Source organism: Chiloscyllium plagiosum, unplaced genomic scaffold, assembly GCF_037043375.1.
Source record: "Chiloscyllium plagiosum isolate Xiang-an unplaced genomic scaffold, Cpla_swu_hap1 HiC_scaffold_10, whole genome shotgun sequence".
NCBI classification, from domain to species: Eukaryota; Metazoa; Chordata; class Chondrichthyes; order Orectolobiformes; family Hemiscylliidae; genus Chiloscyllium; species Chiloscyllium plagiosum.
This window is the reverse complement of record NW_028270148.1, coordinates 119,476,278-119,502,028: the sequence shown is the minus strand read 5'-3', so window position 1 is coordinate 119,502,028 and position 25,751 is coordinate 119,476,278. Positions and strand designations below refer to the sequence as shown.

Here is a 25,751-nt window from a genome sequence, read left to right as displayed (position 1 = left end):
TTCTCCTGTTCCTTGGATGCTGCCTGACCTGCTGCGCTTTTCCAGCAACACATTTTCAGCTGAGGTATTAAATAAGCAATTTGCATTTGTCATTACTGAGGAAGAAGATATGACCAAAGTCTTAGTGAAAAGGAATGGTTGAGACTCCGGATGGATAAAAATTAGTACAAAGTAGGTACTGAGAGGCTAGCAGTATTGTAAGTATGTAAGTTAGTAGAACAATGTGGGTTGTGTAGAAACAGGTTGTAAGTTTGCTCGCTGAACTGGAAGGTTTGTTTTCAGACGTTTTGTCACCATCATCAGTGAGCATCCACTAAAGCCCTAGTGTTCTGTCCCGTTTTCTATTGTGTGTCTCGATCTGTTAAAGTGGGTGATATTATTTCCGGTTCTTGTTCTCAGAGGTTGATAAATGGGGTCCAAATTGATGTGTATATTGATGGGAGTTCTGGTTTGAATGCCAGGCCTCTAGGAATTCACGCGTGTGTCTCTGTTTAGCCTGTCCTCGGATGGATGAGTTGTTCCAGTCGAAGTAGTGTCTTTCTTCGTCTGTATGTAGGGATACTAGTGATAGTGGGTCATGTCTTTTGATGGCTAGTTGGCCTTCATTTATCCTGGTGGCTAATGTGCAGAAACATAAAAAATAGGTACAGGTGTAGGCCGTTTGGCCCTTTGAGCCTACGCCACCATTCAATATGATCATGACCAATTACAGAATGTCAGTATCCCACTCCCACTTTCTCTCCATACCCCTTGATCCCTTTAGTCATAAGGGCCGTATACAGCTACCTCTTGCAAATATCTAACAAACTGGCCCCAATAGCTTTCTGAATTAGAGAATTTCAAAAGTTCACAGCTCTCTGAGTGAAGAAATGCTTGCTCATCTCAATCCTGAATGGCTTACTTCTTATTCTTAGGCTGTGACCCCTAGTTTTTGACTTCCCAACATCAGGAACATTCTTTCTGCATCTAGACTGTCGGTCCCATCAGGATTTTATATGTTTCTGAGACCCCCTCATTCTTCTAAATTCCAGTGAGTAAAGCCCAGTTGATCTGGTCTTTCCTCATATGTCAGTCCTGTCATCCGGGGAATCAGTCTGGTGAACCTTCACTGGACTCCCTCAATAGCAAGAGACTGTTTCCTCAGACTAGGAGACCAAAGTTGCACTCAATACTCAAGGTGTGGCCTGATAAGGGTGAAAATTATGGGGGCACTTGCCAAGATATTGTTATCCTCATCAGATGCAGGGGTGGCTTTAGAGGACTGGAGAATTGCAAATATTACACCTTTGTTCAAAAATGCATGCCAGGGTAAACTTAGCAAATAATGGTCAGTCACTTTAAGTACAGTGCAGGGAAAGCTCTTAGTAATAATAATGTTGTTAAAATGAACAGACACTTGTTGTAGGGTGGAGTAATTAAAGAAAATTAGCATGATTTGTTAAAGGTGAATTATCTTCAACTAATTTGATTGAATTTTTTGATGAGAGAACACAGTGAGATGAGGAAAGTAATATGATAGATGAATTTCCAAAACTGTTTTGGTAAAGTGTGATAAAACTGGATGGATGTCAGGAGACAGACAGTAACAGTGAAAAGCTGTTTACCGGTTGAAGGTCTGCAGTGGCATTTCCAGGGAAATGTACTGTCAGCAAGTTTGTTATAAAGGCATGGTTTGACTTCAGTAGAGTAATGTATTCAATTCTGGACATCACACTTTAGGAACGGCATAAAGACATTGGAGAAAGTACAGAAAAGATTTACATAAACGGTTCCAGGAAAGAGAGACTCCAATTATGTGGATAGATTGAACAATTGGGAATTGTTCTCCTTTAAGGACAGCAGGTGATGATGAGATTTGATAAAATTTTTCAGTCTTGGGGAGTCTAGACAGTGTAGATAAGAAGAAATTATTCCAATTGGCAAAAGGACCAACAGCCAAAAGGATAGAAAGTGAAGAACAAAAGAACAAACAGCAACAGGACAACACATTTTTTGATGCCATAAATGGTTATGATCTACAATACAGTGCCTGAGGATGTGCTGAAGGCATATTCAACCATGACTTTCAGATGGAAATTGGATAAGGACCTGAAGAGAAATAAAAAAAAAATCCAAGACTATGACAGACAGCAGGGGTGTGGGATTAACTGTTTATTCTTGCAAAGAACAATAGCAGACATGATGGGCTGAAAGTTCTCCTCTGCTATAACCATCCTATGATTAAAATTCTTCAAATTACTTACATACTTCCTGTGGTTGAGCTACTGTCTGTAAGCAGAGAGCCATTCTTTCTCTCCATCTGTGCCAACCTGAATAAAAGGTACCATATAACATCATTAAATTCTGGTAAACAATCAAATTAATCCAAAACCAAAGCAAGAACAGAAATTGCTGGGATAGTTCAGCAGGTCTGGCAGCATCTGCACAGGGAAATCAGAGTTAATGTTTCGGGTCCAGTGACCCTTCCTCAGAACTGATGGTAGCTAGGAAAAGGTCTATTTTTATGCAGAAGATATGGTAGTGGGAAGAGGTAAGGAGTAAACAATAGGTGGAGATAGAACTCAAAGACATAGAAGAACAACTGGGCAGACAACAGAGTGAATAACTATCAGTCTCGGAAAATGAATAGGTATTAATGGGGACTGTTAGTGGCAAATAACGGGTTGTGTGTAATAGCAGACCATATGATAATAAGGCCTGAGGTGTAGGGGTCGGGATAAGGACATGGGAGAAGCTCAAGCTCTAAAAATGTTGAACTTGATATTGAGTCCAGAAGGCTATACGGTTCCCAAACAGAAAGTGAGGTGCTGTTCTTCTAACCTGTGCTAAGGCGAGCTGGAGAAGTGCAGCAAGCCTGTGACAGGGATGTTGGCCAGGGAACATGGTGGTGTATTGAAGTTGCAGGCAACTGGAAGCTGAAGAACGATCAGTGGACCCAAAATGTTAACTCTGATTTCTCTCCATTGATGCTGGCAGACCTGCTGAGCTTTCCCAGCAATTTTGGTTTTTGTTTTTGATTTACAGCATCTGTAGTTACTTTGATTTTTATTAAAAGAATTGCTTTCATTATTGCTCGAAGAGTTTGCTCCTACTCATGTCATCAAACACTTCATCAGTCTTCACATTTAGCAAGCTGCTCTACCCAGAAGAGATGCAATGCATTTGGTCATCTTGCATAAGTAGTGTGTTTTTGCTTCAGGTCGGGTTGGTACAAGGAACATTTTCCAAACAACCACTCATGAGAAAGTCTCCCATAATGCCAAGCTAAAATCATTTTGTACCTATGCATGAAGTTTATGTTCATTAAGTACTGGAGAATGCAAAACTATCCATAATAGATATTAATGCAAGCATTAAAAATTAACAAACTGCAAAATTCACAGATGACCTTGGAGAAACCTGTGTGGGAGAGCTTACAGCACAGGAACGGATAAGTGCACAGTTTTTAATGTGTAACCTTGCTGGAAATCTACAATAGTGAGTAGAGTAATCTTTCTTGATTGAAATTTATTCCCTGATTAAGTTTTAAAAATATAAATCATAAGTACGAAGTTAGCCGGGAGCACTGTTTTTTAATGCAAAAACATGGTGCTATTTTCCAGGTCTGTAGATTGCGAAAGAGCAAGATGGCATTAAGTGAAGTGATATGCTCTTCCTGTTGAATGTAGGAGTTCAGGGAGAGTTTCCATGTAACTGATGAATATGTCTGCAGGAATTGTATTTGTTTGCGAATCTTATCAGAGCACATGAATCACATTGGAGCAGCAGTTAGAGGCAATGAGGAATTGACACGAGCTAGGGGATGTGATGGATGGCAGTTATAGGAAAGGAGAAAAGCCACAGATACAGTCAGATAGATGGCTTACCTCCAGGAAAGGTAGGAGGGGTAGGCAGGTAATGCAGGAGTCTCCTGTGGCTATCCCCATCTGAAACAGTTTTGCTGTTTTAGGAAATGTAATGGGTGATGGACTCTCAGGGGAAAGTAGGATGAACAGCCAAGTTTCTGGTATTGAGACTGGCCCTGATGCAATGAGGGGTAAAGTCAGGTTCCAAGCAATCAATTGTGATAGGGGACTTTCTAGTCCGAGGCACAGACAGATGCTTCTGCGGCCAACGGTGAAAAATCAGAATGGTGTGTTGCCTCCCTGGTGCCAGGATCAAGGATGTTTCAGAGAGGGTGCAGAATGTTCTCAAAGGGGAGAGGGACCAGCAGGAGGTCATTGCACACATTCGAACTAATGACATAGGAAGGGAAATGGATGAGATTCTGAAGGGACAATAAAGAAAGTTAGGCAGGAATTTAAAAAGGAAGTCCTCGAGGGTAGTAATATCTGGATTACTCCAGGGGATACGAGCTAGTGAGGATAGGAATAGGAGAATAGAGAAGATGAATGCTGAGGAGCTGGTGCAAGGGAGAATGGTTCACATTTTTGGATCAATGGAATCTCTTCTGAGGCAGAAGTGACTTGTAAAAGGATGGATTGCCCCTGAATTGGAAGGGACTAATATACTGGCAGGGAGATTTGTTAGAGTTTTTTGAGACGATTTAAACTAGTAAGGTGGGGGGATGGGACCCATGCAAATTGTGAGAAAAGAAATCAATCTGAGACTGATACAGGTGGGAAGGGAGCAAGTCAAACAATCAGGGCAATCAGGAACCAAGTACACAAGGTAGAACTGATAAATTAAACTGCATTTACTTCAATGCAAGAGGCCCAACAGGGAAGGCAGATGAACTCAGGGCATGGGCAAGAACATGGGACTGGGATAGCATAGCAATTTTAGAAACATGGCTCAGGGATGGACAGGACTGGCAGCTTAGTGTTCCACGATACAAATGCTATAGGAAGGATAGAAAGGGGGGCAAGAGAGAAAGGGGAGTGCGTTTTTCATCAGGGATAGCATTACTGCTATACTTAGGGAGGATATTACTGGGAATACATTCAGGGAGGTTATTTGGATGGAACTGAGAAATAAGAATGGGATGATCACCTTATTGGGATTTTATTATAGACCCCCTAATAGTCAGAGGGAAATTGAGAAACAAATTTGTAAGGAGATCTCAGTTATCTGTAAGAATAATAGGGTGGGTTATGGTAAGGGATTTTAACTTTCCAAACATAGACTGGGACTGCCATAATGTTAAGGGTTTAAATGGAGAGGAATTTATTAAATATGTACTAGAACTTTTCCTGATTCAGTATGTGGATATACCTACGAGAGAAGGTGCAAAACTTGACCTACTCTTGGGAAATAAGGCAGGGCAGGTGACTGAGATGTCAGTGGGGGAGCACTTTAGGGCCAGTGACCATAATTCTATTAGTTTTAAAATAGTGATGGAAAAGGATAGACCGGATCTAAAAGTTGAACTTCTAAATTGGAGGAAGGCTAATTTTGATGGTATTAGGGAAGAACTTTCAAAAGCTGATTGGAGGCAGATGTTTACAGGTAAAGGGACGGCTGGAAAATAGGAGCCTTCAAAAATGAGATAACAAGAGTGCAGAGACCGTGTATTCCTGTTAGGGTGAAAGGAAAGGCTGTTAAGTGTAGGGAATGCTGGATGACTAGAGAAATTGAGGTTTTGGTTATGAAAAAGAAGGAAGCATGTGTCAGGTCTACACAGGAGGGACTGACTGAATCCTTAGAAGAGTATATAGGCAGTAGGAGTTTACTTAAGAGGGAAATCGGGAGGGTAAAAAGGGGGCATGAGACAGCTTTGGCAAATAGGGTTAAGGAGAATCCAAAGGGTTTTAATATATACATTAGGGACAAAACAGTAACGAGGGAGAGAACAGGGCCCCTCAAACATCAGCAAGGCATCCTATGTGTGGGGCTGCAGGAGATGGGGAAAATACTAAACGAGTATTTTGCATCAGTGTTTACTGTTGAGAAGGACATGAAAGACACAGAATGTGGGCAAATAGATGGCGACATTTTGAAAAATGTCCTTTTACAGAGGAGGAAGTGCTGGATGTTTGAAACACCTAAAAGTGGATAAATCTCCATGACCTAATCAGGTGTACCCTAGAACTCCGAGGGAAGCTTGGGAAGTGATTGCTGGGCCCCTTGCTGAGATATTTGTATCATTGATAGTCACACGTGAGGTGCCATAAGACTGGAGGTTGGCTAATGTGGTGTCACTATTTAAGAAAGGTGGTAATGAAAAGCCAGAGAACTCTCGACCAGTGAGCCTGACATCGGTGATAGGCAAGTTGGTGAAGGGAATCCTGAGGGACAGGATGTGCATGTATTTGGAAAGGCAAGGACTGATTAGGGATAGTCAGCATGGCTTTGTGTGTGGGAAATCATGTCTCCTGAACTTGAATGAGTTTTTTGAAGAAGTAACAAAGAGGATTGATGAGGGCAGAACGGCAGATGTGATCTATCAGTAAGGCGTTCAACAAGGTTCCTCATGGGAGACTGGTTAGCAAGGCTAGGCCTCATGGAATACAGAGAGAACTAGCCATTTGGATACAGAACTGGTTCAAAGGTAGAAGACAGAAGGTGGTGGTGGAGGGTTGTTTCTCAGTCTGGTGGCCTGTGACAGGTAGTGTGCCACAAGAATCGGGCTGGGTCCACTACTTTTCATCATTTACATAAATGATTTGGATGTGAACATGGGAGGTATTGTTAGTAAGCTTGCAGATGACACCAAAATTGTAGGCATAGTGGACAGCGAAGATTGGTACCTCAGAGTACAACGAGTACAATGGGCTGAGGAGTGGCAGATGGAGTTTAATTTAGATAAATGCGAAGTGCTGCATTTTAGAAAAGCAAATCAGAGCAGGACTTATACACTTAATGGTAAGGTCTTGGGCAGTGTTGCTGAACAAAGAGACCTTGGAGTGCAGGTTGACAGCTCCTTGAAATTGGAGTCACAGATAGATAAGATAGTAAAGAAAGTGTTTGGTACGCTTTTCTTTATTTGTCAGAGCACCGAGTATAGGAGTTGGGAGGTCATGTTTCGGCTGTACAGGACATTGGTTAGACTACTTTTGGAATATTGCATGCAATTCTGCTCTCCTTCCTATTGTAAGGATGTTGTGAAACTTGAAAGGGTTCAGAAAAGATTTACAAGGATGTTGCCAGGGTTGGAGGATTTGAGCTGTCGGGAGTGGCTCCATAGGCTGCTGCTGTTTTCCCTGGAACATTAGAGGCTGAGGGCTGACCTTAGAGAGGTTTAAAAAATCATGAGAGGCATTGATGGGATAAATAAACAAGGTATTTTCCCTGGGGTGGGGGGAGTCCAGAACTGGAGGGCATAGGTTTAGGGTGAGAGGCGAAATGTATAAAAGAGACCTAAGGGGTACCTTTTTCACGCAGAGGATGGTGCATGTATGGAATGAGCTGCCAGACGAAGGCACCTGGATGGGTATATGAATAGGAAGGGTTTGGAAGAATAGAAGCGAAATGCTGGCAAATGGGACTAGATTAGGCTCAGGTAAACTAAACAACCCCATCACCCTGTGGCCGAACACTTTAATTTGTCCCCCATCTCCACTCCACCAAGGGCATACAAGTCCTGGACTGCCTCCACCACCAAGCTCTAGCCACCCAATGCCTGGAGGAAGAATGCCTCATATTCCACCTTGGGACCCTCCAACCACATGAAATCAATGTGGATTTCACCAGTTTCCACATTTCCCCTCCCCCACCTTATCCCAGATCCAACCTTCCACTTGACACCGCCCTCTTGACCGATCCTCCCTGTCCATTTTCCTTCCCACCTATCGGCTCCACCCTCCTCTCTGACCTATCACCTTCACCCTTACTTTCATCCACTATCACATTCCCTGCTACCTTCTCCCCAGCCCCACTCTCCTCCCATTTATCTCTCAGCCCCCTTGAGCCACCCCGTCATTCCTGATGAAGATCTTAAGCTCAAAACGTTGACTCTCTTGCTCCTCAGATGCTGCCTGACTAGCTGTGCGTTTCTAGTACCACACTCTTCAATTCTAATCTCCAGAATCTGCAGTCCTCACTGTCTCATAATTTGAAATGTTGGTTTCAAAACATTTTGTGGAAATAAGGAGTAAGTTTTCAACTAAAGAGTTATGATGATTTGGAATGCACTTGCCAGTGATGCCCACATGCCATGAATGAATAAAATAGCCTGAAAGTGAGGGAGTTACATAATATTTCAAAAGGCATTTGAACATGGAACATTACAGCGTAGTACAGGCCCTTTGGCCTTCAATGTTGCACTGACCTGTGGAACCAATCTGAAGCTTATCTATCCTACACTATTCTGTTTTAGTCCTTATATTTATCCAATGACCATTTAAATGGCTTTAAAGTTGGCGAGTCTACCACAGTTGCACGCAGGGCGTTCCACGTGCCTCCACTCTTGGAGTAAAGAAACTCTGCCATCTGTCCTATAGCTATCACCCCTCAATTTTAAGTTATGTCCCCTCGTGCTAGCCATCACCATCCAAGGAAAAAGGCTCTCACAGCCCACCCTATCTAACCCTCTGATTATCTTATATATCTCAATTAAGTCACCTCTCAACCTTATTCTCTCTCATGAAAACAGCGTCAAGTCCCTCAGCCTTTCCTCTTAAGACCTTCCCTCCATAGCTGGCAACTTCTTAGTAAATCTCTTCTGAATTCTTTCCAAAGCTTCCACATCCTTCCTATAATGCAGTTACCAGAACTGTACGCAAAACTCCAAGTGTGGCTGCACCAGAGTTTTGTACAGCTGCAATATGAACTCGTGGCTCTGAAACCCAATCCCTCTACCAATAAAAACTAATACACCGTACGCTTTATTAACAACCCTATCAACCTGGGTGGCAACTTGCAAAGATCTATGCACATGGACACCGAGATCTCTCTGCTCATCTACACTGTCAAGAATCTTACCATTAGCCCAGTACTCTATTCCTATTGCTCCTTCCAAAGTGAATCACGTCACACTTTTCCACATAAAACTCCATTTGCCACCTCTCAGCCTAGCTCTGCACCTTATCTATCTTCCTCTAATCTGCAATATTCTTTGGCACTGTCCACAACTCCACAGACCTTAGTGTCATCCACAAATTTATTAACCCATCCTTCTACGCCCTCTTCTAGGTCACATATAAAAATGACAAACAGCAATGGACCAAAAACAGATCCTTGTGGTACACCACTAGTAACTGAACTCCACGATGAATATTTCCCATCAACCACCACCCTGTCTTCTTTCAGCGAGCCAATTTCTGATCAAAGCCACTAAATCACCCTCAATCCCATGCCTTCGTATTTTCTGCAATAGTCTATCATGGGGAACCTTGTCAAACGCTTTACTGAAATCTACATACGCCACATCAACTGCTTTACCCTCATCCACCTGTTTGGTCACCTTCTCAAAGAGAAGATTTGTGAGTCACGACCTACTCTTGCTGACTATCACTAATCAACATATTCCTTTCTAGATGATTATAAATCCTATCTCTTATAACCTTTTCCAATACATTACCCATAACCGAAGGAAGGCTCACTAGTTTATAATTACCAGGGTTGTCTCTACTCCCCTTCTTGAACAAGGGGACAACATTTGCTATCATCCAGTCTTCTGGCACTATTCCTGTAGACAATGACGACGTAAAGATGAAAGCCAAAAGCTCTGCAATCTCCTCCCTGGCTTCCCAGAGAATCCGAGGATAAATCCAATCTGTCCCAGGGTAGGTTTTTATTCTCTCACTTTCCAGAGTTGCTAACACCTCACATAAGCCTTCTTCTTCCTCTTGACAAGAGATTCAACTTCCTTAGTAAACCACGGCTCCCTCACTCGATCACTGTCTCCCTGCCTGACAGGTATATACTTATTAAGGACCCGCAACAGATGTTCCTTGAATAAGCTCCACATTTCAACTGTGCCCATTCCCTGCAGTTTCTTTCTCCATCCAATGTATCCTAAATCTTGCCTAATCACATCATAATTGCCTTTTCTCCAGTTATAACTCTTGCCCTGCAGTAAATACCTATCACTTTCCATTGCTAAAGTAAACATATCCGAATTGTGGTCACTATCACCAAAGTGCTCACCTTCCTCCAAATCTAACACATAGCCAGGTTCAGTGCCCAGTACTAAATCCAATGTGGCCTCATCTCTTGTGGCCTGTCGACATACTGTCAAGAGTGTGTTGCTGGAAAAGCACAGCAGGTCAGGCAGCATCCCAGGAGCAGGAGAATCAATGTTTCGGGCTGGAGCCCTTCATCAGGAATGCAGCCTGCTGTGCCTTTCCAGCAACACACTCTCGACTCTGATGTCCAGCATCTGAAGATCCCACTTTCTCCTGTCTACAGACTGTGTCAGGAAACACTCCTGCACACATTGGACAAAAACTGACCCATGTAAAGTATTCGAAGTACAGCATTTCCTATCCAGAATCATCTTTGCAATCCTTTCCTCTATATCTCTGGAATCATTTGGAGGCCTATAGAAAACTCCCAAAACGGTGACGTCTCCTTTCCTGCTTCTAACCTCAGCCCATACTACATCAGTAGACAAGTCTTCAAACGTCCTTTCTGCAACCATAATACTGTCCTTGACTAACAATGCTACACCTTCCCCTCTTTTACCAGCTTCTCTGTTCTTACTGAAACGTCTAAGCCTGGAACCTGCAACAACCATTCCTGTCCCTGCTCTATCCATGTCTCCAAAATGGCCACAACAAAATCCCAGCTACCAACTCATGCTGCAAGTTCACCTACCTTATTCCAGATGCTCCTGGCACTGAAGTAGAAACTTGAAACCACCGGTGCATCTTGTGACCTTGAAACCTTATTTCTGACCTCACTACTCTCAACCTCCTGGACACTGGAACACCAATTTAGGTTCCCAACCCCCAGCTGAATTAGTTTAAATGCTCCTGAAGAGCATTTGCAAATTCCCCCCCACCCACCCCAGGATAATGGTTCCGCTCTGGTTCAGGTGTAGACCATCCTTTTTGTAAAGGTCTCACCTACCCCAGAATGAGCCCCAATTATCCAGGTATCTGAAACCCTCCCTCCTGCACCATCTCTGTAGACATGTGTTCAATTCCTCTCTCTCCCTATTCTTTTCCTCGCTAGATAACAACTGTTTATTATAGCTCCAAGTTTCCACCCTAGCTCCCTGAATTTCTGCCTTAAATCCCCATCCCTTTTCCTACCTATGTCACTGTTGCCTACGTGGACCATGACTTGTGCTCCCCTTCCCCCTCAAGGATCCTGAAAACATGATCCAAGACATCACAAGCCCTGGCACCTGGGAGGCAACACCCCAAACATGAGTGTCTCATTCCCACAGAGCCTATCTTTCCCACTAACTATGGAGTCCCCAATGACTAATGCTCTTCTCCTCTTTCCCCTTCCCTTCTGAGCAACATTTGGACATGTGTACTTGCAGAGGACTAATTTGCAAGGTTATGGAACAAGAGTGAGGGAATAACACTAAATTGGACAGTTCCTTCAAAGAGTCATGACAGTTACCATTGACCAAATCAGCTCCTCCTTTGCTTTATAATTCCATGGAAAGAGTTTAAACTCTCGTATGTAAGAATTTGCAGACAGATAGATCCGTAAAATGGTATGAGTGCCTTTCATAGCATCCACCTGCTTATCTAACCTTATTGTAATTACTGACAGAGGAGATGTCAGACAGTCTCCCATCTTTGAGTTAAGTAAGAGCCCTTCAGTGAGAAATTAATGGCCAGTTAAGTGACCCACTTATGCCTCCATTTGACATGCTGCAGAATGAGGCTGAAGACAGGTTGAAACTTGGCAGGTAAGATCACTCAGGCTCTGGTGGGAAAGTGAAGGTTGGGGAGCTGCTTTCCATACAAGACCGGTTTCAATCAAAACATCCCAGCCCCAAGCACCAGGCAATTCCACATTGCTCCTCCCCACCCCGGTACTCTATCTTCCTTGACCTGGCATACCAGCTGAGTCCTAGCAATAACTATTCCATCCAGCTTCAGCAATGAGCACTGTTAGGGACTGAATATAGACCCAGCAATGATTACTGCTCCCTGTGGTGCCACTGGGGTCAGAGAACTACTGGCCACCTAAACAAGGATGGAAGCCTTACTCCAAGGTAATTAATCTCCCAAATTACATTAAATTATTGTGAGGTCACAGGTGTGGACTTAAGTAGGAGATGTGACCACTTCTCCTGTATTCGTTTATGGGATGTGTGCTTCATTGGCTAGGGCAGCATTTATTATCAAACCCTAATTGCCCAGAAGGTTATAAAATATCAACCACATTGCTGTGGGTGCGGAATCACATGAAGACCAGGCAAGGTTGGGATGTCAGATTTCTGCTCCGAAAAGACATTAGTGAACCAGATGTCCTTTTATGATAATGGTCAGTGGCTATTTTGTCACTATTAGCTTTTTAATTCCAGATTTTTTAAAATTGCAATCAAAGCTTCACCATCTGTTACATGGGATTCGAACCCATGCCCCAGACCATTAACCTAGGGTTCTGGATTACTAGCCCAGTGACACCAGCCTCTATATCCACTCACTGTATGTAAAGACTAGCACCTTGACTGTGCAATGTATTTTCTGTATATGGTGAACAGTTCAGATAAACTCTTTTGATATCAACATTCTGGTGATCTTATGTTAAAAAAAAACTGGAAGGAATGGAATACATGAATTAAATTCATTCATTACATATCGTGCTTGATCAAATCCCAGGTTAAATTAAAACAGAAAACAGAGGGTCATAAGCTAGACAATAGTGAATTTTGATTTTGATCACCAAGATGCAACAACTAAGTGACTTTCCATTTGGCCAAAACAAGAGAATCCCTACAGTGTGGAAGCAAGCCATTCAGCCCATCGAGTCCACACCAATTCTCCAGACAGCATCACACCTGGAACCACCCACCTATTCTATCCATATAACTGCATATCCCATGGCTCATCAATTAGCTTGAACATACCTGGACGCTATGGGCAATTTAGCATGGCCAATACACCAAATCTGCACATCTTTGGACTGTGGGAGGAAATTGGAGCTCCCGGAGGAAACCCAGGCAGATACAGGGAGAATATACAAACTCCAGAGACAGTCACCGAGGGTAAAATCAAACCCAGGTCTCTGGTGCTGTGAGGCAGCAGTGCTAACCACTGAGCCACCCCTACATAAACCAGTATAATCACTTCACACTGTATCGAAACAAATTATAATTTCAATGAAGCAATGTATTTTTTAACCTGTTGGCATAATGTTCTATTCTCGAATGCGTGTCATCTTGAGTCAGTTGTGGAGACTGTGTAAGGCTGCAAACAAATAGCAAAATACTTGATTTCCAATATTTTAGTTAAAGATATGAAAGAGCAATAATGTTTTCTTATGTTCTTGGGTTTAATAAATTTAACTAATAAATTAGAGAAGTGATGTTATCACAGTCTACTACAACAAAAGTATAAGTTCAGGTAGCAATCAGGTTGGAACCAACTCTCCAACTCACTATCAACATAAACCAATATTAATGAAGTGTTAAGGTGTGATATTTTCTTTTTGTGTGATGGTATATAGCAAAATTTGGCAGAATATTCAGGAATTACAACACTGATTACATCAGCTCTAACACTGCTCCTGCAGGATGAAATACTGGGAAATTATGATACAATTCCATGGTCATCAGATAGGATTTGGATAAACAAAAATTTATTACACTCCCCTGTAGCAGATTCGATTTGAGTCTGGACATTCAAATACTGGATGCTGTTAGTATAACAAGTAGTGAAGCAAATGATTGGGATTAATTGATTAATTAATTGACTGGATAGACAGAAAGAGGAGAAACAGATGGGACCAGTATGTAGAAGTGAGTGGGTGGGCCCTCCTATGGCAAAGTGGTAGTGTCCCTAAACCAACAGATCCAGGTTCAAGCCACATCTGGTCCAGAGGTGTGTAATAATACCTTTTGGTTTTCTTGTAGCACAGTGGTAGTGTCTCCTACCCCTGGACCAAGAGGCCTGGGTTCAAGTCCCATCTGCAACAGAGGTGTGTCATAACATCTCTGAACAGGTTGATTAGGAAAAATGGATTAAATTGAAAAAAAGTTACACTGAGTAGTCAATAAGCACTATCCATAAAGAAATATTTCTTGGTTTCTTCTCACCAACTAATATGGATCCAAGTGACAGACATCATAGGTTTAATTATTTATAATAGTAATAATTCATTTCTAAAATAAAGTCCAATTTCCTGTACAATTTGAAGATTAGTGGGAGGATTGGAAAGCCTTTAAAAACCATCAAAGGACAACTAGAAAAGTAATAAGGGGACAATTAGTAATGGAAACAAAGAAATGACGGAACCTTGCATCATTCTTCACTGTGGAAGACACCAATAGCAGACCAGAACCATAACAAGCCAGAAGGGTGAAGGACAGATGTGAGTATAGTGGCCAACACTAAGAAGGGGCTGGGTAAGCTGAAAGTTTTGAAGGTGGATAAATCACCTGGATCAGATGCATTACACCCTAGAATTCTGAAGGAGATGGCTGAGGGGATAATGAAGGCATTGATGGTGATCTTTCATGAATCACTGGAGTCAGCAAGGGTCCCAGGGTATTGGAAAATGAATAATGCAACACCCCTGTTTAAGAAGAGATGGAGACAGAAGATAGGAAATGATAGGTCAGTTAGCCTGACCTCAGTCATTTGTAAGATTTGAGAGTCCATTATTAAGGATGAGATTGCAGAGTTCTTGGAAGTGCATGATAAAATAGGGGTGAGTCGCCAAGGGGAGGTTATACTTGACAAATCTGTTAGAATTCTTTGAGGAGGTAATAAGCAAGTTAGACAAAGGAGAGCCAGTGGACATAATCTATTTGGAATCCCAAAAGGCCTTTGAGAAGGGGCGACACAGGAGGTTGCTAAAAAAGACAAGAGCCAATGGTGTTAGGGGCAAGGTACTGGCATAAATAAAGCATTGGCTGACTGGCAGAAGGTAGAGGGTGGGGATAAAGAGGTTTTTTACAAGATGGCAAATGGTGAATAGTGGAGTCCTGCAGGGGTCAGTGATGGGACCACAAATATGCATGTCATATATTAACAATCTGGATGAAGGAACTGAGGCATTGTTGCTAAGTTTGCAGATGACACATAGATAGGTGGAGGGACAGGGAGCGTTAAGAAAGCTGGGTGGCTGCTGAAGGACTAGGAGAAAGGGCAAAGAAGTGGCAGATGGAATACAATGTGGGAAATAGTGAGGTTATGCACTTAGAAGGAAGAATAGAGGCGTGGAGTATTTTCTAAATGGAGAAAGGCTTAAAAAATCTTAAGGACAAAGGGACTTGCGAGTCCTAGTTTAGGATTTGCTTAAGGTTCAGTTAGCAGTTGGAAGGTAAATGCAATGCTAAATTTATTTCAAGAGGGTTAGAAAACAAGAGCACAGATGTATTATTGAGGCTGTATAAGGCTCTGGACAGGCCACCGTTAGAACATTGTGAGCAGGAAAGGTGTGCTTTGAAGGGGATCCAAAGAAGGTTTACAAGAATTATCCCAGGCATGAAGGGCTTGTCATATGTAGAACAGTTGAGGACCCTGGGTCTATAGTTGATGGAGTTTAGAAGAATGAGGGGGGGAATCTCACTGAACCTTACAGAATACTGTGAGGTCTCAGAAGAATGGACATACAGAAGGTGTTTTCACTGGTAGAAGATACAAGGTCCCAAGGTCACAGCCTCAGAGTCAATGAGACGACCCTTTTGTACTGAGATGAGAAGGAATTTCTTCAGCAACAGGGTGGTGAATCTGTGGTACTCACTGCTACAGAAGGCTATGGTGGCCAAGTCATTGGGTCTATTTAAGATAGAGATTGATAGGTTGGTGATTAGTAAGGGGATCAAGTGTTACAGGGAGAAGACAGGTGAATAGGGTTGAGAAACGTATCAACCACAATTCAATGGTGCAGCAGATTTGATAGGTTGAATGGCTAAAGTCTGCACATATATTTTGTGGTCTTATGGTCTCTGATATGCTCTGTAGCCAGTTCCATAGATGTCACTTATATAAATTGAAAACACAACAGGGAAGTCTTAAATTCTATGATTTAAATTCTCACAGTTTGCTCTACCCATTATTTAAAAGGTCTGTCATTCAGGGAATAAAGCTCATATTCCTATGTTTTCCACCATGGACAATCAAACAGCCCGACTAAGCTTTAAACAACTCAACTTGATGCCAAGAGTGCATTATTACAGTAATGAACTATGTTTGAGGTAAAACCACCCACTTGGCATGCTGAATAGAAGATGCATGTACTCACTCATACTGTTCAGGCCACATACTGATAACTGTGACAGGACTGCAAAAGAAAACAGGAGGAAATCTCAGAACATTGTTAACATAACTCAATTAAGATGCAATGTCTAACCTTAATGCCTGTAATTGGGACGGAACCAGACTAAGAAATCACCTGCAAAAGCAAATAACTGCCAAAGGTGAATTCACCAAATCTATGTGAATTACATTAATCTATTATACCTTTGGTAAAATTATTGTCTGGATTTCCATATACAGTTTCTAAGATGTATTTATATTATGTTCTCTCTTCCCAAGAAATTATTACTGCTTAACAAAATGAAAAACTGGAGATGATAGAAATCTGAAATAAAAATAGATTGCTGGAGAAACATAGCAGGTCTGGCAGCATCTGTGCAGCAAGGTTAATGCTACTTTATGTTCTATTATGGTTCAATGTATTTACATAACACCAACATATCCTCTGAATAATCTTTCTTCCTCAGCTTTGAATTTCTAGTTTTACATTTCATCCTTTTACTTCTCCTTTCCAGAACAGATAAGGCACTCATCACAAGTCTTGGCAGTCGTTTAGGTCAGCTTCTGTATCACTGGTTTGCAACGCAAAGTGACACCGATGGTATGGGTTTAATTCCTGTACTGACTGAGGACACCATGGCACAATTTAGTTATGGCATCAAAGGAATGTCCAAAGTTTTAGACTTTCTGACCACATACTGTGGAGTTTTGGTGTTCAGACAGAATGTTTAACTAAAGAAACAATACTGGACTCAAAATGTCCACTCTGTTTCTCTCTATATATGCTGCCAGGCCTGCTGAGTTTTCCATTTTTATGTTCAGATTTCCAGCATCTGAAATATCAAGTTAAATTCCATTAATTCTCATGTTTCTATCGACATTGATACTAACAGTTCTTGATTTAGTTTTTACAGCATGGAATCAAAAACAATCCTTCAATATTTACACAGGTAAGAAAGTTACAGAAGGACATACTTTGACAGGAATTAATTCATTGAGGTGAATTAATTAATCTAACACAAGGCAAGATCCTGCCTATTTTCTGTGTCTTTCAGCACCAAATGTCATTCCCTTCCCTGTGCTTCCCATTTTCTGAAGCCATTAACTTATTGGGAAGATTTCCCATATGTACGAGAAATACAGGAACAGGAAAACACCAGTCAGCCCAAGCCTGCTCTGCCATTCAATTAGATCATAGCTGATCATCTACCTCAACACCACCTATCCACATTATTTCTATATCACTTCATGTCATTGGTCTCCAGAAATCTGTTAATCTCAGTCTTGAACCTGCTCCATAATTGAGTTTTCACAGCCCCCGGAAAATAAATTTTCAAAGATTTATCTTCCTCTGGGAAACAAAATTTCTTCTAATCTCAATTCTAAATGGCATGCCCCTTATTCTGAGACTATGTCCACTAGTTCTAGATTTACCAGTGACAGGAAACACCCTGACATCACTAAGCCCGTCACGACTTCTACAAATTTTATATGAGATGACCTCATTAATACAGATCTGGTTTCTTCAATCTCTCCTCATACACAATGCTCCCTTCTGAGAGATTAATCTGGTGAATGGTTCTTTCCACTCCCTTTCTGCCAAATATATCCCTTCTTAGATCAGAGGAGCAAAACTGTATGCAATACTCCAGATGCAGTATCACCAAGGCTCTACACATTTGCAGCAAGAGATCTTTATTTCTGTATTCAAATCCTCCTGCGATGAAGAACTACATATTATTTTCCTTCATATTGACTGTCGCAGTTACATTATGGCTTTCGTGACTGGTCCGTTTCGGCACCAATAGTTTACAACTGTTTACAATTTAAGAAATATTCTGTTTTCTTTACCAAAGTAGACTTTTAAAAAATTTACTCATTTGTGGCACATCGGCGTTGCTGGCTGGGCCACCATTTATTGCCCATCCTTAGTTGCCTTTGAGAAGGTGGTGGTGAGCTGCCTTCTTGAACTGCTGCAGTCCACCTGCTGTGGATTGGCCCACAATGCCACTGGGGAGGGAATTTCAGGATTTTGACTCAACAATAGTGAAGGAACAGCAATATACTTCCAAGTCAGGATGGTGTGTGGTTTGGAAGGGAACTTGTAGGTGGTGGTATTCCCATATATCTGCTGCCCTTGACCTTCTGGATGGAAGTGGTTATGGGTTTGAAAGGTGCTGTCAGAGATCTTTGGCAAGTTTCTGCAGTGCATCTTGTAGATAGCAACGCTGCTGCTACTGAGCTTCAGTGGTGGAGGGAGTGCCAATCAAACAGGCTGCTTTGTCCAGTGTCAAGCTTCCTGAGTGTTGTTTGAGCTGCACTCATCCAGATAAGTGGGGAATATTCCATCACACTCCTGACTTGTGCCTTGTAGATGATGGACAGGCTTTGGGGAGTCAGGAAGTGATTCAGTTGCCACAGAGATCCTAGCCTCTGACATGCTCTTGCAGCCACTGTATCTATGTGGTGAATCGAGTTGACTTTCTGATCAATGATAACACTCACATTGCTAATGGGTGTAAATGATGGCAACACCACTGAATATCAGGAGAGGTTGTTAGATTGTTTCTTGTTGGTGATGGTTATAGCCTGGCATTTGTGAGGCCTGAATGTTGCTTGCCACTTCTCAGCCCAAGCTTGGATATTTCCTAGATCTTGTTGCATTTGAACATGGACTGCTTCAGTGTCTGAGGAGTTGCAAATAGTGCTGAACATTGTGCAATTATTGACGAATATCCCCACTTCTGACCTTATGATGGAGGTAAGGTCATTGATGAAGCAGCTGAACATGGCTGGGCCTAGGACACTACCCTGAGGAACTCCTGCATAGATTTTTTGGAGCTAAAATGATTGACTTCAAACAACCACGACTGTCTTACTGTGTGTCAGGTATGACTCCAACCACCAGAAATTTTGCCTCCTGATATCCATTAATTCCAGTTTTGCTAGGGCTCCATGATGGTTGAAAGCAGTCTTGATGTCAAGGGCTAACACTCTCTTCACTTCTGGAATTCATCTCCTTTGTCCATATTTGAACCAAGGCTGTAATGAGGTCCACACCCCAAACTGGGTGTTACTGAGCAGGCTATTGCTGAGCAGGTGTTGCTTGTTAGCACTGTTAATGACACCTTCTATCATTTTACTGACAATCAAGAGTAGACTGATGGGGTGGTAATTAGCCGGATTGGACTTTTCCTGCTTTTTATGCACAGGACATTCCTGGGTAATTTTGCACATTATCAGGTAAATACCGGTGTTGTAAATGTACTGGAACAGCTTGGCTAGAGGAGTGGCAAGTTCTGGAGCACAAGTCTTCAATACTATTGCCAGAATATTTTCAGAGCACATATGCTTTGCAGAATCCAGAGTTTCCAACCATTTCTTGATATCTTGTGGAGTGACTTGAATTGACTAACTGGTATCTGTAATGCAGGGACTACTGGAGACTGAGATGGATCATCCACTCAGCACTTCTGGCTGAAGTTTACTGCAAAAGCTTCAACCTTACCTTTTGCATTGATGTGCTTGGCTCTTCCATCATAAACAACTCACGAGAGGAGGCAGCTAATTGCCCACCACTATTCAGGACTGGTTGTGGGGGCACTGCCAAGTTTAGATCTGATTAGGTTTGGTTGTGGGATCGCTTAGCTCTATCATTTGCTGCTTATGCTGTTTAACATGCAAGTAGTCCTGTTTGGTGGCCTCACCAGATTGACATCTCATCTTCAGGTATGCTTGGTGCTGCTCCTGGTATGCCCTCCTGCACTCTCCATTGAACCAGGGTTGATTCTCTGGCTTGATGGTAATGCCTGAGTGGGGGATATGAAGGTACAGATTGTGTTGGAGTACAGTTCTACTGCTACTGATGGCTCATGGATGCCCAGTACACGTATTGAATTGCTAGATCTGTTCAAAGACTGACCAATTTAGCTTCACATGTAATCAAATTATATTATCTTGTGTTCATATTTTCCAGCTTTCATGTTCTTGACCATTCATTTAGCTTCTCCAAATCCTCTGAAATGTCCTTGCAGCCTCTTCACAACTTACTCACCCAAGCAGCTTAAAACTTGGTCTTCATTAGAGTAGTGTTCAAAACTGGGGATGCTCAAAAGTCAAAAATGTAGGAGTGCATATATACAAGATGGTTTTTGAGAACACTATGTTGAGAAAACAAGGGCTATTCTGTAATGAAAAAGTGCAAATTAAGGATTTTGTTGTAAAATAGCCTTCAGAAAAGTGTGACCTTAATGATAGAATTCCACATTGAATTTGAAAATGGTACAATTCAATTGGAGACTAAGGTCTTACATCTTGAAAAATAAATGTATGAATGTATAGAGGCAAGGGGGGCTCTTGTAGATTGCCAAACATTAGAAGTCATGATGGACCACAGGTAATGGTTCCATAATAATTAATATATGGTTTACAACAAACATACACAATTCTTTGAGGCATAAAAACCCACCAGGAAAAGTGACATGACTAACTAGAGAAGTTAAAGATTGCATCAGATTAAAAGAGATAACTTAAGGATTCCAATCAACCCATTCAGTTATGTTATTTATTATACACTCTGGAGCAAGTGGGACTTAAACTCTAGTCTCCTACCTCAGAAACTGGGATGACCACAGCACCATAGCAGCCCAGTAGGAGATGGCTTATAAAGTTGCCAAAAAAAGTATTATGTCTGATGATTTGCAACTTTATAAACTGAGCAAATGAGGATTAAGAAATTTTAAAGGGAAAATAGAATATGAAAGTCAACTATTGAAAAACATAAAAACAAACTGTCTAGGAACGTAAAATGGAAACTGTCAGCAAAGACTAACATTGGTCAATCTCAGAGAGATAAGAGAATTGATATTGGGAAACAAGAAAATGGCACTGAAACTAAATACTTTATGTCTATTTTCATGAAGGAAGATACAAAAAGAGCTTACCAGAAATACTTTGAAAGAAGGGAAAGAAATTAGGATAAAAAAGTATACTGGAGAAATTAGTGGGACTGAAAATTGATAAATCCTCTTGGAACTGATGATTTACACCCCAGAGTGTTGAAAAAGATGACTGTAGCGATAGCGGAGGCATTGATGGTCATCTTCCAAAATTATCTAGTTTCTGGATTGGAAGGTTGCAAATGTAACCCCAATATTTTAGAAAGGAAGGTAAGAGAAAGTAGGCAATGACCAAGCTGTCAGCCTGACATCAGTGGGAGGAAAACTATAAAATCCTATAAAACTGCTAGAATCTATTATAAAGGATGCGATCAATGGGACATTTAGAAAATAATGTTTGAGAATCTGCTGAGAGTTATTTTGAGAGTGGAACTAACAGAGCAAGCTAAGAGGGAACCAGAACATGTTGCATTTGGAAGTTCAGAAGGCTTTTGAGAAGTCCCCACACAAATTAATAAACAAAGTTACAGCACATAGGATAGAGGACAATACACTAGCATGGAATGAAAATTGATTAATAGACAGAAAACAATGTGTGAATAAAGAGGCTCTTCTCTGGTTGGCAGGGTGTGACCAGTAGAATCCTGTTAGGATTTGTACTTGGACCGCAGCTGCTCATAATCAATATCAATGATTTGAATAGGGTAACCAAACGTAATATTTGTAAGTTTGCTGATGACACAAAAATAGTTGGGACTTTAGGTTGTAAGTAGAATGCAAAGAGAATTCAAGGGAATTTAGATAGGTGAAAGCAAGAACATGGCAGATAGAATATAATATGACAAAATGTGAATTTAGCCACTTTGTAGAAAAATAAGAAATGCAGAAAGAGTGGGTACTGTTAATGCAAATAGGGAAAGTCATAGCTTAGTAGTGCTGACTCTGGAATAGTAATCCAGTGACTCAGATAATTCTCTGAGAACCCCATCCACTGGCAGGACAGACCCAGCAGAAGTTGTGACACAATGGTATACAATGAAAGATTAGATTAGATTAGATTAGATTACAGTGTGGAAACAGTCCCTTTGGCCCAACAAGTCCATACCGACCCGCCGAAGCGCAACCCACCCATACTCCTACATTTTCCCCTTACCTAACACTACGGGCAATTTAGCATGGCCAATTCACCTGACCTGCACATCTTTGGACTGTGGGAGGAAACCGGAGCACCCGGAGGAAACCCACGCAGATACGGGGAGAACGTGCAAACTCCACACAGTCAGTCGCCTGAGGCGGGAATTGAACCCGGGTCTCTGGCGCTGTGAGGCAGCAGTGCTAACCACTGTGCCACCGTGCCGCCCACTAAAAGTTGCCGATTGGGTCCTAAATATCAATTCCGGACCCCATGAGGTCTAATGGGATTAGATTCAGCATAGTACGAAAACGTCCTGTTGATTATCATGTAACATCTTCCTTGCGCAGATGAATCAGTTCTCCAGAATTTTGAACAGCACTTGGAGAAAGCAGTGATGGTGGCAAAGACACAGAAGTACTCTGAGAAGACACGGAAGTACTTCAATGTCCACCACAAAGAGTTGCTCATAAGCTCCACGACTGACCAGGTTGACCGGGTCCAAAGGACATCGCTGTTCGGCTGAGTCTTCAGTAGGTGGAGAGAGAACCAAGAAGTGGGAAAAACATACTCCACCTAATCTTCACAGGTCTGCCTACTGCAGATTCAAATGTCCATGACAGATTCGGTAAAAACGATCATTGCACAATCTTTGTTGATACCAAGTCCCGTCTTCACATTGAGAACAGTTTCTGGATTAGTGGTGCTGGAAGAACATAGCAGTTCAGGCAACATCCGAGGAGCAGTAAAATCGACGTTTCGGGCAAAAGCCCTTCATCAGAAATATTCCTGATGAAGGGCTTTTGCCCGAAACGTCAATTTTACTGCTCCTCGGATGCTGCCCGAACTGCTGTGTTCTTCCAGCACCACTAATCCAGAATCTGGTTTCCAGCATCTGCAGTCATTATTTTTACCTACATTGAGAACAGTGTCCATCGTGTTGTGTGCACTTTCACCGTGCGAAATGGGATAGACTTTGACCAGATCTAGAAACTCGAGACTGGACATCTATGATGCACTGTGGACCATCAGCAAAATTCTAACCCTAACATACCTCATGAGCTAGCATATTCCCCACTCTATCATTATCAATCTAAAGGATCAACTCTAGCTCAATGAAGCAGGTAGGAAGGCATGCCGAAGCAGCCCCAGGCATACCTGAACATGACCGTCAACATGCCAAGTTATAAAACAAGACTATTTGCGTGCCAAATGATATAAGCAGCAAGTGATAGTCACAGCCAGAGGATTCCACAACAAACAGATCAGATGTAAGCTCTGCAGTTCTGCCATTTCCAGTTGTGAATGGTGGTGGAAAACTAAACAACTCACAGGACGAGTAGGCTCCACAAAAATCTTCATTGTCAATGATGAAAGAGCTCAGAAAATCAGTGCAAAAGATAAGGCTGAAGCATTCAGGGAAACTTCAGTCAGAATCGCCAAATGCATGATCCACCTCGGCCTCCTTCAGTGGTTCTCAGCATCTCAGATGCCAGTCTTCAGCCATTTCAGTTCAAAGAACAAAAAGTTTACAGCCCAGGAACAGGCCCTTCGGCCCTCCAAGCTTGAGCCGATCCAAATGTACTGTCTAAACCTGCTGGTCAATTCCTATGCATCTGTATCCCTCTGCTCCCCACCTACTCATGCATCTGTCCAGACGCATCTTAAATGACTCTACTGTGCCTGCTTCTACCACCTCTGCTGGCAACGCGTTCCAAATGCCCATGGTGTGAAGTACTTATCTCGTGTATCCCCCTTAAACCTTCCACCTCTAACTTTGAAAGCATGACCTCTCGTTATTGAATCCTTCACCCTGGGAAAAACCTTGTCTCTATCCACCCTGTCTATACCCTTCATGATTTTGTAAACCTCAATCACATCCCCCCTCAATCTCCTTTTTTCTAGTGAAAATAAACCCTAACCTACTCAACCTCTCTTCATAGCTAGCACCTTCCATACCAGGCAACATCCTCGTAAACCTTCTCTGCACCCTCTCCAAAGCGTCCACATCCTTTTGGTAATGTGGCGCCCAAAACTGTACACAGTATTCTAAATGTGGCCGAACCAATGTCTTGTACAATTTTAACATGACTCTCCAGCTCTTATACTCAATACCCCGTCCGATGAAGGCAAGCATACTATATGCCTTCTTGACCACTCTATCAGCCAATGCAGCAACCTTCAGGTACAATGGACCTGCATTCCCAGATCTCTGTGCCCATCAACTTTTCCCAAGGATCTTCCGTTCATTGTATAATTCGCTCTAGAATTAGACTTACCTAAATGCATCACCTCACATTTGTCTGGATTGAAAGCCATCTGCCACTTTTCTGCCAAACTTTCCAGTCTATGTCTATCCTCCTATATTCTCTGACAGTCCCTTATGCTTGTTGTCACTCCACCAATCTTTGTGTCATCTGCAAACTTGCTGATCATACCAACAGTGCCCTCTTCTAGATCATTTATATATATTACAAACAACAGTGGCCCCAATACTGACCCCTGTGGAACACCACTGGTCACCTTTCTCCATTTCGAGAAATTCTCTTCAACTACTATTCTCTGTCTCCTGTTGCTCAACCAGTTCTTTATCCACCTAGCTAGAACACCCTGCACACCATGTGACTTCGCTTTCTCCATTAGTCTACAATGGGGTTCCTTATCAAATGCCTTACTTAAGTCCATGTACATGACATCAACAGCCGTTCCTTCATCTATCAACTTGGCCACTTCCTCAAAGAACTCTATCAAGTTGGTAAGGCACAATCTCTCCCACACAAAACCATGTTGCCCATCACCGATAAGCTCACTCCTTTCCAAATATAAATAGATCCTATCTCTCAGTACACTCTCCAGCAACTTCCCCACCACCAACGTCAGGCTCACTGGTCTGTAGTTACCTGGAATATCCCTACTACCCTTCTTGTACAGGGGACAATATGAGCAAACTTCCAGTCCTCCGGCACCTCACCTATATTTAAGGATGCCACAAAACATATCTGTTCACTCCATATCTGTGGGCTCTAACAACACTACAACAATAGTACTGAAGATCTGTGCTCCAGAACCTACCAAACCGCTTGCCAAGCTGTTCCTGTACTATTACAACACTGGCATTTACTCAACAATGTGCAAAATTACCCATATCTTGTATATCCTGTACACAAAAAGGAGGATAAATCCAACATGGACAAGTACTGCCCCATCAACCTACTCAATCATCAATAAATTATGGAAGATGTCATAACAGTGCTATTTGGTTCCACCAGGACCATTCAGCTCCTGGCACCATTACTACTTTAATCCAAACATGGACAAAAGAGATGAATTCCAGAGGTGAAATGAGAGTGACTGACTGCAAGAGTGTGGCATTAAGGAGCGCTAGCAAAAATGGAGTCAGCTGGAATCAGTGGTGGGTGGGTGTGAGGAAATCTCTCTGTTGGTTCG

General features: G+C 42.1%; 1 protein-coding gene across 1 annotated transcript in view; it reads right to left on the bottom strand.

Moving 5' to 3' along the window:
- The window catches only part of utrn (utrophin), a 686,012-nt gene that overhangs the window by 45,750 nt on the left and 614,511 nt on the right, over positions 1-25,751 (bottom strand). The window contains exons 66-68 of the mRNA XM_087991761.1: positions 16,261-16,299; positions 13,194-13,259; positions 2,244-2,309 (exon numbers count right to left, since the gene is read on the bottom strand). Coding sequence (XP_087847887.1) covers positions 2,244-2,309; positions 13,194-13,259; positions 16,261-16,299 — 171 coding nt within the window. The remainder of the gene's footprint in view (positions 1-2,243; positions 2,310-13,193; positions 13,260-16,260; positions 16,300-25,751) is intronic.